Source organism: Sapajus apella, unplaced genomic scaffold (assembly GCF_009761245.1).
Source record: "Sapajus apella isolate SASKATOON/1434 unplaced genomic scaffold, GSC_monkey_1.0 scaffold8, whole genome shotgun sequence".
In the NCBI taxonomy this organism is placed as follows: Eukaryota; Metazoa; Chordata; class Mammalia; order Primates; family Cebidae; genus Sapajus; species Sapajus apella.
In genome coordinates this window covers 13360418-13374736 of record NW_022436948.1, presented here as the reverse complement: position 1 = coordinate 13374736, position 14319 = coordinate 13360418, and the positions used below count along the sequence as shown (strand labels likewise).

At 47.8% G+C, this 14319-nt stretch overlaps 1 protein-coding gene and 1 non-coding gene across 3 annotated transcripts in view; both read right to left on the bottom strand.

The window, feature by feature from the left end:
- The window catches only part of URB1 (URB1 ribosome biogenesis homolog), a 74979-nt gene extending 61090 nt beyond the window's left edge, over positions 1-13889 (bottom strand). For both annotated transcript variants that reach the window (XM_032277038.1, XM_032277039.1), the window contains exons 1-5: positions 13642-13889; positions 8496-8635; positions 7603-7754; positions 6743-6875; positions 1827-1923 (exon numbers count right to left, since the gene is read on the bottom strand). In XM_032277038.1, coding sequence (XP_032132929.1) covers positions 1827-1923; positions 6743-6875; positions 7603-7754; positions 8496-8635; positions 13642-13783 — 664 coding nt within the window. In that variant the 5' untranslated portion in view covers positions 13784-13889. The remainder of the gene's footprint in view (positions 1-1826; positions 1924-6742; positions 6876-7602; positions 7755-8495; positions 8636-13641) is intronic.
- Positions 601-736, bottom strand: LOC116551050. Its single transcript, XR_004268682.1, has one exon. It is a non-coding gene; the product is annotated as a small nucleolar RNA SNORA42/SNORA80 family (small nucleolar RNA).
- Positions 13890-14319: the final 430 nt, after the last annotated feature.

Sequence of the window (14319 nt, the reverse complement as noted above, 5' to 3'; positions counted from 1 at the left end):
AGTAAAATGAGATCGTACTTTACAGTTTTATAACTCAGTTTACACTGATCATATATCACTAAAAAAACTCCGAAATCATTAAGTACAGCATTTTTTTCCCTTTTTGAGACCAGGCCTCCCTGTCCTCCAGGCTAGAATGCAGAGGCACAGCCTTGACATTCCAGGCTCAAGCAATTCTCTCACCTCAGCCGCCCAAGTAGCTCAGACAACACACACCAACATGCCCAGCTAACTTTTGTATTTTTTTTTTTTTTGTAGAAACAGAATCTCACTATGTTACCCAGGATGGTCTCAAGAATTACTTCGCTCAAGCAACTGTCCCGCCTCCACCTCCTAAAGTGCTGGGATTACAGGCGTGAGCCATCACGGCCAGCGTTCTGTAATATTTTTAGTCACTGCGTTCCATCTTATGACCAGTTTCCAGTTTGCTCAGCTAATCTGTTACTGGTGGACAGTTAGAAGTCCCCTTTCTAGCTAATATAAAGAATATTCCCGAACAAAACCTCTACTCACATCCTTAATTACTTCACCGGGATAACTGACTAGACATGGAACTGCTGGATCAGGGATCTTAACAGTTTTTTATCTTTTCTTTCTTAACCATGTGCAACCCGCGTCAGCGCCAGCAGCCTACGGGCACACAGGCCAGGCAATGGTTCGGGGCTACTGTTTGCTCTGGCATGGGATACTATGAGAGGCCCAGGGGGACGGGCCCATCATAAATCCAAACCCATGCATGAGCATCTTACACGTTTGATGTGGACGGCCAAACTTCCCAGCAGAAACATCCAACTGTAGTACATCCCAGCCCCCTTCAGCAGTGTAAATGGTACCACCCGTCCTTGAATAAAAGGCCAGACAGCTGAAATGACCCAGGGGAATTTTAAAGAAACGACTGGCCCTGGCAGCAGCAAGACATCCTGAACCTAGTTCCTGGTAACAAGTAGAAAAAAAACAATCTGTCTGTGGCATCATGCAGAGACCACTCCTACCACAGCAGTGATGGAGCGCCTGCGCAGACCAGGCTGGCCACACACAGGGTGACCACCGCACTCTCCTCCTAAATGGTGCCAGCGTTATGTTCCTGGGGCAGTTTGGATCTCCCACCCTGGGAGGGAGGGAGAAGTGCTGGAGACCCAACCACCCTGGTAGCGCACCCTGCTACTCTTCCCCAGTAACTCCCAGAGTTCCGGCCAGGACATAGGACTGCTCCTCACCTCTAGACAGGTCAGGATTCCAGGGAATCTCACTGAGCAACTGCCATGTGCTGAGCTAAGTGCTGCCATTTATCATCTTACCGAATCTCTTGGTAAAATGCAAGGAGCCCTAACAGGTTAAATGATCCCAAGCCTCACTCTAGGGTAACAGCCACCAGAAGGTGGTCAAGTTGGAATTCCCTGAAGCCCTGTTACTGATATTCTCATAACACAGGGCTAAGCCACCAAAGAAACTAGCTTTATTTTTTAAAACAACAGTTCCCAAGGAAAGCCAGGTAGCCAGGGCTGAGTCTGAGTCTGATCCAGAGCTATAAAGCCTCCTTTGTTTGCGCGGCATCTCTCTAAGGTCTGCCTTTATCTTCTGTTACAGCATCGCTCAGCATTCCAGACGGCACAACAGGAACACCTCTGTTCACTCTAACAAGTGATATGAAAATGGTACTGACCAAAGCTCTGCACCCTCCGCCTGCCTTCCTGCCCCACACGCTTCAATCCGGTGTACAGGGCAGCTGCAAAGGCTGCAGACATTTTTCCCATTTGGAAGAAACGGTTTGCAGCAGGTTTTTCAAAACAAACGGGCTTTCCTAAGGGACAAAGGAGTACACCTACCTTTCACTTCCAACACTTGCACTATAGTGCTGTCATCACCCGCAATTAGAAAGGAGAGAGCAAACTGAACATAGGCCTGCCGAACGTCGTGCACTCCCTGGAGAAGAAAGGAGACCTCCATGTCACGTGCGTATTCCACAGAGAGGCAAGGGAATCAGCAACACAGCGGCCACGCACGCCCGTCCTGTCTCAACATCATCAGCCCCCCAGCCTTGTCCCCAGTCACCAGGGGAGGCATGTCTGCAACCAATGCTCATTCTTTACAGAAAGCAAAATTTTTTCCATTCTCTTTCCCCGGTAATCTTCTCTACTCTTCCTTCTCTTTCAAGCCCTATTCTCAACACAAAAGTATGGGTAAAACATAGTTGTGCTCCCTTCCCTGACTAAAACACACAAATTTTAGTTTCCTGGCCACTTTGGTGTGGAGCAAGACCCTCAGCCTGCCTAGATCCACCTCCTCCCACCTGCTGATGAAAATAACCTATGTTTGTGAAAATCCAGAGATGATGAAATGACTGGTACTGCTTTTGGTGAGACATCAATGTGGTGATGTCTGGTTTTTACTGGATATTATAAATAACTTATTAGCTCATACCACAAACCAAAGCACAGACGCTGTCACGTCACCAACCCTGTTAGGCCTTCCCAGGGTTGTAGCCAGCAGGTATCAGTCACACCCAGGGCAATGGGCACACCCGGGGAGGGCCTCAATGCCATGACAGCAGCCAATGTCTCTAGGGAAGTCACTGATCAGTTTCCTCTCCTATTATCATTAAATCAAAGCTGTGTCACATCACTCCTTGTTTCACATCTAAGGCATATGGTCATGCCGGTCTCTCCTCAGCTGTTCCAGAACTAGCAGGTGGACCTGGATCCTCCATTGCTCACACCCAGCACTACTCTCTACTTCACAGTTACTCCACAGGCACCTTCATTCACTGCCAAGAAATAAGTTAATATCACAACAAATCATTGTCCCAAATGCCTTGGAAAATTAAGGAGCAATCTCTGCCTTCCAGATAGCTCTGTTCCACTTAGTAGTAGCAGGAGAGGTGGTGGCAGTAGCAGTGGTGATGATGAGAGAGGAGGACAACGATGTTTACTGAGCACTTGCTATGTGCCAGCACTACACCAAATGCTGCACATCCGTGATCGCATTTACTCCTCATCACAGCCTGAGGGGGAAATGCCACACCTCCCCTATTTTACAGATGAGAGAACTGAGGATTCAAAAATATAGCCAAGCACGTAATCCCAACACTTGGGGAGGCCAAAGAGGGCAGATCACTTGAGGTTGAGTTTGAAAATAGCCTGGCCAACATGGTAAAACCCGTATCTACTAAAAGTAGAAAAATCAGCTGGGTGTGGCGGTGGGCCCCTGTAATCCCAGCAACCGGGAGGCTGAGACAGGAGAATTGCTTGAGCCTGGGAGGCAGAGGTTACGGTGAGCAGAGATCGCGCCACTGCACTCCAGCCTGGGCGACAGAGCTAGACTCTGTACCAAAAAAAAAAAAAAAAAAAAAAAAAATCACTGGGGGTCACACAGCTAATTAAGTACCAGAACTGAGATAAGAAGTAATTATACAAACAGACTACTTATGTTCAACTACAGAGAAGCTCTTCCTTCTTCACAGGATTCTGTGGCGTTTTCCATTTGCATTTCACTTTTTCTGAGGGTGCAAGGACCATACTTGGCATCAGTAGGTCTCTGTGCACGTCTTGAATGAATCCATCTCATTTTGTTGCCTCTGTGTTTCTCCTGGAGAAAAGGAAGGCTATCCAATCCAAGCTCTCTAATATGTGGATCAAGGCCTCACACTCAGTACATTTATTGAGTCTATCACCGGCCATGTCACATAGCATCTCAGCAAGGCCTTATTACACCAATGTGGGTTTCTTCCAAAACTGTCGGCTTCAAACCATCCTCTGTGTTCTGAGGACCTATCTGTGCGTCTCATCACAATAAGGAGTCTGAAGACAATGATCACTGGTGCCGACAGTGTGCAGCACTTCCACAGTGTCAGCAACGATCCAGTGCCTTCACCCACCAATTCAGTTTTATACAACGCTCATCTTGACAGTGTTCAAGATGCTGTCAACTCAGGCCAAGAGGGTGCTAAGTTAACCAAGATGTTGTCCTTGTCCTCGGGAAGCTTAAGCTGCTCCCAAGCTATCTCAGTGCCTCACTGTTCAAATAAACATGCCACCTAATTCAAGCAGTTACTTTGCTTGATCTCCACATGCCTTGTGTTCCAAATGAATGCTGGTAAAACGCCAAAACTTGCCTGGCAAAATTCAATTCAATTCTGTCTTTTCCTTGCTAGTGGAAAGTTCCTGTGCGTTTATTTTTGGCCCACTGAAGTAACAGTACTGGGAGTCAGGGCCCTAGCATGCTGGTCCAGGTTTTCTGCCATTCTAGAGCTTTCTATCCTGCTGGTACATAGCAGAACTAGACCTCTTGTGGGTCCCTCCAGTAATGAATTTCTAAATGAAAAGGGATTTGGTTATCAACTCCTAGCTCCCATCTTTTATGTCTCAGACAACTCCAAACTTCCTGCCCGGACATGATGGAGGAACGGGGTAAGATCCCCAGGACACAGCGGCTACCTGCTCTAGGCTCTGGCCATTGCTGTGGCCTCCTGGGCCTCTACCCTTCGTCTCCAGCTCACTCCATCAAAGCCATCCCACTCCTACTGCAAGTGGGCCACATGCCAACTCTTCATTCCCACCCTGGGACCTCACGCGGCTAACATCCCAGGAAGAAAATGTCCTGAACTCTTCAGAGCTTATTCTGCAAAACATTGTCTAAAATAGACCAAAACATATTTGGTAAAACTGCTCTTTGGCACAGGATTTTAACAATGCTTTCTTTGGCTGGATGAATATTATCTATAATCTTCCTTCTTCATGAGGCTTTAATAATTTCCTTCAAAATATTAACATATATTCATTAAAAAAAAATCCCTGTCAACACTTTGACAACTAAATGGCATTAAAAAAAAAAAAAGGAGGGGGTGGCATGAGGGAGAAAAAAACTCAAAGACTCAAAAGGGATCAAAGATATTTAAGAAACATACCAGCCGAAGGCAATGTGTAGACTTTGTTTGGATCCTGATCTGAACCACAAGGTGTAAAAACATTTTTGAGACAGAAAAACCTGAGACAAAACTGAGTAATAGATGACAGTGAGAAATTATTAATGTATCAGGCGTGATAATGGTACTGTGGTTTCTGTTCTTTAAAAGGTCTTTTTCTGTTAGCGTACATGCTGAAATATTTATAGTGAAATATGATTCATGTCTGGGATTTGCTATAATTGACTGCCCCAGAACAAACTGAAAAGGTGGAGGGGTAGGGGTTGGACGGCTGGTACAGGGTTCCTCATGCTCCTCTATTTTTGAATGTTCTTAACCCTTCCTTATGAAATGTAATGTCTCAACTCCATTTCCTATAACATATAAGGTATCTAAGATACTTATTATGGATTACACAACAAAAGTAAAAAAAACTTTCAACTTGACTGTAATTCCCATTTTACAGATCCTGGAGAGGTAAAGTAACACGCCCTGAGACCCCGAGATGAAGCAGCTTGTGCGTGGCCTTGCAGCCTGGGTCTAGAACGGGAAGCCCTAGTCGGCCTTTCTCATGTTGTCTGGGCTCCTGAAGTCTATTTTACTTAGATGGCTGGGAGGGCTGAGATCGAAAGAGACAGGGTGAAGAGGGGAGGGCATCTGATGGATAATTACTGCCAGGCTTACTGCCAGGTAAGACCAAAGAACCGTGATATTTGCTCTAGTGTGCAAATAGCACACACATTCTTTTTATTGGAAACATATTTAAATGTCAGGAGCCATTACTCATTGAATGGAATTTCTTGACACATTGATAAAGCGTAGTATCTAAGAGACATTAAGACCTGGAATTTTTTTCCGTGGAGAATATCTTATTTGTAATTCCAGTAAAACCCTCAACACCAGGCCAATCACACAGAGCTGTAAAAACTACTTCCTATTATCAACGCTTTAGTCCAGTTCCTGGCAATGTAGAAACTCTTAGTTCCCAGAGATACCGACAGAACAAAGCAGTACATAGTTATAGAAGTGAATTATTCTAACGTGGTTCTCCACCGAGGCAGGTGGGCTATCTGTCACCTGTTCTTTACATTCAGGAGGAGGGTGAGACTCTGGCCAGGGCTGTCACAGCAGGGGAGCCGACTGGCAACCAGAAGAGGCCCTTTGACAGACAACCTGCAGACGGCACCCACGAAGGAGAGGCCCTCTCTCAAGTAATCCTCAAACTGTGCCTGCTCCTCAAGAAACTTTCTAAGCCCAAGTGAAATTTCAAAAGCCACCAGGGAATTTTCCTTTCACAGGTTTCCTGAAAACCAACCATCCACACTCCCATTCTCTTGGGCACAATCCAATCCTTACCCATCACGAGATTATAACTGGGAGGCAAAAGTCACTTATTAAAAAGCCATAAAGGTCTTCTTTGAGGACATCACTGGCTGAGAGCTTCAAGGGCTTTCTCCGAGGTGGGCAGAACGGGAGCAGAGGACTGAGACACACTACAAGCTTCAGGGCCATGGGCACATGGAGGGTATTTTGTTTACTCAGGAGAGGAGAGACCCACAAGCTAAGTCATCCTCACAGCCAGGACCGCCCCACGCCACTGAGCCCCCAGAGGCTTCCTCAGAATTCCCCGATGTTCAGCTCTGCCGGGTGCTGGCCCATCGCCAGCCTGGAGTGAGTCCTGTCCTCACAGACAGATCCTGTGGCTGCTGAGACCCACCCTTCTGCACAGACACCTCCCATTTCATCTGTGTGGGGATCAGGGCCAGAGAAAGGAGGAAAAACCACTACAGTCCTCCAAGGGAAGGAGACCCGTAGAAAGCACAGACACTTAGGTCCCCTCACCTTTGAATCCCTCTTGGTCACCAGGGTGTACAAGGTCTTTTTATTCAAATCAAAATGGCTGCAGACATCCCTGGCAGCTTCCGGACCCTGGGTCACCATGGCAGCCATCAGGCTCAGGCACGCGCGAGCCAACCTGCACGGGGAACCAGAGGAAATGGGACACGTGAGGAACACAGAAGCACGGAGCCACCTCAGCACCAGCCCGCTGCAAGCTGGCTGTGTTATTTGCTACCCTCAAACCAGAAAAAGGAAGGAAGATGACGTGCTCTTTTTTTAAGGGGGAAAAAAAAAGCATAAAGATTTAAAAGAAGGCTAAAAATTAAAACTAAGTAGTAGGTTTAAGAATATAAAACACAAAATATGAAAAAGGTGGAAATTTCTCTCTGGAGTAAACCATCATGTGATCAACAGACCACCTCAGTTCCCGTGACTGCAGGACACAGAGGATGACGTCTTCACAAAGGCCTCTCCGAACCTAGGCTCTTGGCTGTCTTTCCATTCTGCAGTTATCCAGATTCTGTGGTTTCCTCAGCAGATGCGACAAGCCAGGCCCTGTTCTAGCTGCTGGGAAGGTGGCATTTTATAACACAGGCAAGGCCCTGCCGCATGCACCTTGGATTCCAGTAGAGGGAATCAGTCAACAGATACAGCAGCAAGGACAGTAGCAGGCAGGAGAAGAGGGACAAGGGGTAAGAGAGGAATCAGGGACAGCCAGGACTGGTCCACAAAGGAAGGGGGCAGAGACTCGGTCAACAGGGCCACGGAAACAACTCAGCTTTTAGGCATAAAGGTAAAGACCAAACACACTCACAGAGACCGAATGCAGACCAAACCCAAAAGCACGAAGGCAGCCAGCCTACCTGTAACCCGAGGCATACAGGGACTCACAGATGAGCTTCATGTGGTTGTTCATCAGCTTTTTCACGATGTTGGTTCCCACAACATGAAAATGTGACAGATCACTTGCTGTCCGCAATAATATGGCCTCGAAAACTTGAAATATTAATATCATCTGCAAAGACAGAACTGAAACGCTTAGGAATCCTCTCATTTCTTTTCCTCCTATACATATATGCTCCTTTTGTCTTAGCCATAGTTACCTGCAGGCCTAAAGCCTTCAGCGTGCAGGATGAGGCCCACCCAGACCCTGAGTCAAAGGTGACACAGGTGGGAAGGTGAGAGCTTGGCAGGCTGACCTGCAGGACCCAGGCTCTGCAGGTAGCCCTGCTCCCACAGCGTAGCGAAATAAAGAATTGCTTGTTTACAATTACAGAAAACCAAATGAGAGAAGAAAATTCTCTTAATGGCTGGGCCTCATTGCTTTGGAGATATTCAGGTCTACACCCTTATAGCAATAACCCTGAGATATCAACAGCTACATAAATATCCCCATGTTCAATCTCTTTGGAATCAGAAAACAATCATCAATTCATTATGTGTTGTAAGTCTGTGATACCACGTGTTTATCTGTTTTCATTTTGTTTAAATAAACCACACTGAAACCAAGTATATTTTGATTAGGAATTTATGATCCTTCCTTCTGGTATCATTCATCAAATGTTAGTAATAAGTGAGAATTTTCCACCAAAATGCTTTCAAAGGTCATGGAGGCAAAAACGAAACTACTCCTACAGCACAGGGACAAAGCATCACTTTCTACAGAAAGTTGGTCATGGAAATTTATATCACATTTTCCCTCAACAACAACAGCAGAACGAGCTTCTCTTCATCAAGCCAGGAAAGAACAACATACTTCACTTTCAGGTCGTTTCTCTCCACTCAGGAGCTGGAAAATTTCGGCACACTCAACAGAAATCTTTATATATCCTTCCACAACATCATACACGTCTTCTCGTGGTAGCTTCTTGGCAGCAGACACAAACGCTTCCAAGCCTGAAATAAAAGTTATGTTCAAATGTTGACAGGGTCAGTCTCCTTAGAAACAATCATGGCCACCACTGCAACCTGCCTTCCCTGTTCTGTGGCCTTCCCCAGTCCACCTACACCGCACAGAAACTACTGTGAATGTTACCAGCTTAACTGTTTCTCTCCAAAATTCATGTTGAAACCCTAAGCCTGGCCGGGCATGGTGGTTCACCCCTGTAATCCAAGCACTTTGGGAGGTTGAGGTGGGTAGATCTCCTGAGATCAGGAGTTCAAGACCAGCTTGGCCAACATGGTGAAACCCCGTCTCTACTAAAAATACAAAAATTAGCCGGGCATGGTGGCACATACCTGTAGTACCAGCTACTTGGGAGGCTGAGGCAGGAGAACTGCTTGAACCCAGGAGGCAGAGGTTGCAGTGAGCCAAGGTTGTGCCACTGCACTCAAAAAAAAAAAAAAAAAACAAAAAGAAAAGAAAAGGAAAGACACCCTAAGCCCTAACAAGACAGTATTTGGGGATAAAGCCTTTATGGAGATAATTCAGGTTAAATGAGCTCATGAGGGTGAGGTCCTAGTCTAATAGGGCTGGTTTTCTTATAAGAGAAGGAGGAGATATCAGAGAGCTCCCTCTCTATATGTGGACAGAGGAAAGGCCATGTGGGGACACAGCAAGAGAGCAGTTGTCTGCAAGCCAGGACATGCCCTTACCAGGACATGCCCTTACCAGAATGTGACTAGGCTAACACCTTGATCAGGGACGTGGAGGTGGCCTTCAGAACTGTGAGAAAATAAATTTCTCCTGTTTAAGCCACCCAGGGCACAGTACTTTGTTATGGCCGCCCTAGCAGATTAATCCATACAGACATTACGAACACACTTAGACACCATGAAGGCAATACAGGAATGAGACAAACTGAGAGCCAATGTGACTCCCGGGTTTGACTACTCACTCCGGCAACGACTCGCCTGGATCCCCTTCTAGGTTTTGTTCCCTCAACTATAGAATGGGTATAACAAGAAAAACCATACAGAACATGGTAATGAAACATTACTAAGAGCTTTACTTACATGGCATCAGTTCATTCTCACTGCAACCCTCCACCCTAGGTACCAGTATGTTTCTCCCTAGGTACTAGTATTTCACAGATAAGGAGACTCAGGCCCTTGTCCAAAGGTACAGCTTCTAAGATGCAGAGCCAGGACTCCAATCCAGGCAGTCTGGCTCCAGAGCCCATGTTCTCCCTTCACAAGCTGGACAATTTCTGCCCATGTCATGGAGCTGACACCTGCTGCTGTGAGTACAGTGGCACACAGAATGTCCATGCTGCGCCTGGTCCATGGTCAGCATGCCAAGCACGTCAGCTGACATCAGTGTTCTTCAAAACCCAAAGTGGGGGAACTCACTCAAGCATTTCCCCATAAGGCCACCCCAGAAGCTCTCCGCTCAAAAATCTCTCAACAGCCTGAGGATTCTACTACCCTTATACAACCTCCCCTCCCCAACCACTGATCTCTGAATCTGAACCCCCACCACGACTCCACCCTACCAACTGAGAGCCACCTGTGTGCCTGCTGCCCACAGAATTCTCCAGCAGAGCCTGTTTTACAAAACTGCCTCTCTCTGACTCTACTCTTTGGCCACACTTCTCAGAACTAGGAAGGCAGGGCATGGCAGTGGGCTGGAAGCCATATGAGATCATAAGCAAAAGGTGACACGTCTTATTGGGGCCTTCATCTCTTCTGGGGGAACTGGGACTTTACCTTACTAGAAAAAAACAGAGGAAGGGACTAAATATTTCTATTAAAACACACTTAGTAATTATCAATACAGTAAAATGTAAAAGGCCACGATCTTTAAGAAATACATTACAGTCTTCATAGAAACATGAGAATAGGGTGGCCTGCTTTAGGGCGTGCCCGGGCATCCCCCGGGGTCCTTCCTCCTCTGCCTTGGGGTCACAGGCAATGGATCTAATCCCTCTTTGCCATCACCCTAGTCAGCAACTCTGAAGACCAAATACTTCCTCAAACTCTCTCCAGAAATTACAGTTTCGAGATCCTTTTGTGTTCAAATCACTATGTTCCCCTGAAGCATGAGGCTCAGAACAAGGCTTGGCACTGCAGGTGAGCGCCGCTAGCTGAGCAGAGCGGACCAACACATCCTTCCTCTTGGACAGCAATTCTGGGTGTCTCAGATTCAAGTCCTGATGCTGCTAAGCAACATCTGCCTGGAGACACGTGAGCAGGACTTTATGCCAAAGACACACCAAGTGAGAACATAAACTGGGGCCAGACTCCTGGGCGTGCATCCTGCTCAGCCACTTACTAGCTGCAGGGTACTGAATAAGGCACTGAACGCTGAGCTCTGGGTAACTCACCTGTATAACGGAACAAGAACAGAACGTGCCTGACAGGGTATGTATGAAGCATAAAAAGGCTAATTTACACATAAAGTACCCACATCACACTGATGGCAAGGAAAACCCTCAAAACATAAGAAGCCCCCCAGATGTCCTCAGCAGCAGCAGTGAAAATCCGGTCACATTCAGCCTCTGCCAGCCTCACAAGGTGTTTTCAGATCCACTTTATGCTGCAACATTTTCCAAAGCAACCGTCATTCCTTTAACAGATACTGAGCGAGGGCATCTGCTGTGCCAGGCGCTCTGAGCACTGGGGCCAGACTCCATCGCTGCTGTCTGCAGCGTGGTCTGGAGGGGATTATGAACAAGAGCCATGGGCGTTCTGGCCAAGGTCGCTGTGGTCACAGGAGCTCAATCGGCACAGGCACCCTGGAGTCATGCATAATACCTACTCTGTCCCTCAAAAAAACACAGAATGGAGGCTGGGGGCGGTGGCTCACACCCGTAATACCAGCACTTCGGGAGGCCGAGGCGAGTGGATCATGAGGTCAGGAGTGGAGTTGGAGACCAGCCTGACCAACATGGTTGGTCATCTCCACTAATAATATAAAAACGAGCTGGGTGTGGTGGCATGCACCTGTAATCCCAGCTACTCTCGAGGCTGAGGCAGGAGAATTGCTTGAACCTGGGAGGTGGAGGTTGCAGTGAGCTGAGATCCCCCTACTGCACTCCAGCCTGGGCAATAGAGCAAGATTCCACCTCAAAAAAAAAAAAAAAAAAAAAAAAAAGACGAAAACACAGAATGCAAGTGATAGCTTGGGCTGTTTATGCAGAAAGAACAGTGCTACTACTTACTCTTTTTTAAGGAATTATTAGCCAAACTCTAGCATGTAACTCTTGGCATTCCAGGGTATTACAGGGTAGAAACCGCTGGCCTGTTACATTTGCCATCCCTTTATGAGTTCATCTTTCCATACACCATTTACTGGGCACCTACCAGGTGCTCCAGGAATCACAGGGGGTGCTTGAGACATGCTGGTGAATAAATCAGAAATGGCCTCAACCCACATGGTGCTTACAATCTAATAATAGAGACCAATGTTCACTTCATGAGTATTTACTAAGCACCTACCGCAATCACTTAAATTAATACACAAAGCACCTGTAGTAAGTGCTATGAAGCAAACATCAAGAGTGTAATGAGGGCTGTAACTAGGGAACACGATATAGATTCGAGGGCTGGGAAGGTTTCCTCTGAAGAAGTAATGCTGAACCTATTATTAATAATAGTAAAAATAAGTATGGGGCAGGCAGAGGTGAGACCACATTCCAGGCCTGTTAAACACCGTCAGGTATCATGTACCTCTCCTTTGGAAAGCTTGTGCTTGAAACTGTATGTATGCGATTCTACTGACTGATATCGGCCTGCCCCACTTGACTCTTCGTAAGCCCCACGATGGCAGGGGCTTTCTGAGATTTTTATTCATCACTTTATTTCTACCCTAGCAAATAATAGCCTCTACTAATAATGAATACTAAAATATATAATTCTGTGCTAAAGTATCATCTTCCTAGCTGTAACTAGTAAGTACAGGTATCAAAAGTTTAAAAACAGGCCAGGTGTGATGGCTCATGCCTATACTCCAGCCCTTTGAGACGACAAGGTGGGAGGATTGCTTGAGATTGGGAGTTCAAGGCCAGCCTGGACAACATAGTGAGATTCCATCTCTACAAAAAAAGTAAAAAAAACATAGCTGGGCATGGTGGTGTGCACCTGCAGTCTCAGCTAGTCGGGAGGCTGAGGTGAGAGGACAGCTTAAACCCAGAAGCTCAAGGCTGCAGTGAGCTATAGTCATGCCACTGCACTTCAGCCTGGGCAACAGAGAAAGACCCTGTTGGTTTAAAAAAAAAAAAAAAAAAAAATCTGTAGGCCAAAAATTAGAAGTCGAAGGTATAGTGGCGGTTAATTTAATAATGTATTTAACCTGGGAGAAACGCTGCCACTGCTTTATTTTAGAGCGATGCATCCACATGGCATCACGTTCAATTGCGTTTTTCCCAAACGATGTTACTTTCCAAACGATTACAAGTAGTCGTGAAGGGTGGTCACACTTTACAAAAAGTGCAATTAAATTATAGAGGCCGCTCCATCTCAGTCACCGGACCATTCCTGGTCAACTGACAAGTAGTTGTGGGGGCTTCTACCAGCTTGTTACAAGTTATGAAGTCAGTGTGAGTGGTGGGGGATGGACGCTATTTAAAACGCTGCTGACAGTCCAAGAAATAGCAAACTATCTCATGAACCGTCCTGAGCTGACTCAGTAAGGACTCAGTAGAGAAGGACACTTCATTTACTTTCCTGACAACTGCAATAAAGAGGTTTTAGAGCTCGCTGAGGGATGCTGTCTGGGCAAGGGACATGTGTTGTAACATGAAACGGTCCCAACCAAGCAAGTCGGGGCCCTCCAGCCGTCGCTGACAGCCCAGGGTAAGGAAGTACAGAGCCGTCCTGGACCCCAGTTTTCTGCAAAGCCAGAGGCTTGGCACTGACCCTAGGTGACCCGAAAGCTGCAGAAAGGAGAGGCTGTGCCTGGCACACAGAGGCCGCCTCGCCAGCCCGTGCTGCCAGCCCTGCGCCCGCCGCCCCGCACTCACCAGGCCCGGGGCCCTGTGGGTCCTTCAAGTGAGCCTTGAACCGCACGCCCGTGAGCTCTTCTTTGCGGGCCCGCTTGGCTGCACCCGCGGAGGAAGCAGCGCCGTCCTGGCCGCCCCGGACCTTCCTCTTGGGGACCCCCATGGCAGAGAGGACGGGAGCGAGACCGAAACGACACACCTGGGGGACCCGGCAGGAGCACAGGCACAGACAGCAGACACGCGCTCCAGGCCCCAACGTGGGCAGGAAGGGGCGGGGCTGGCGGAAAAGGCGGGGCTCGGGGGGGGGGGGGGAAGGCTGGCGGAAGGGGCGGGCCCGCGTGGCGCAGGGACCGGCGGAAGGGGCGTGGCCCGTGGAAGGGGCGGGCCGGCGGGGATCCGGAGTCCTGGGCCTGCAGGTGCGTTGGCAGTCCGGGTTGGCTCGGGGAGCGGACACCCCGCCCGGCTGTGGGCTTTGGGGTCCACTGGGGCGCGCTCCTGATCTCGGCGACGCTTTCCAGGGCTCTTGGCTGGAAGAACTCCCAGATCTTTCACTCCTGGCCTGGGGACCACGACGGCCCGGGCCCCGGCGCGTCTGGACAGTACAATGAGTAGTTCTTGACCCGAGGTCGCCCTGACGGTGTCACTTGAAGAGCTTGCTTCACACACAACAGGATTTGATACTTTGCCTATTTGAGCGTC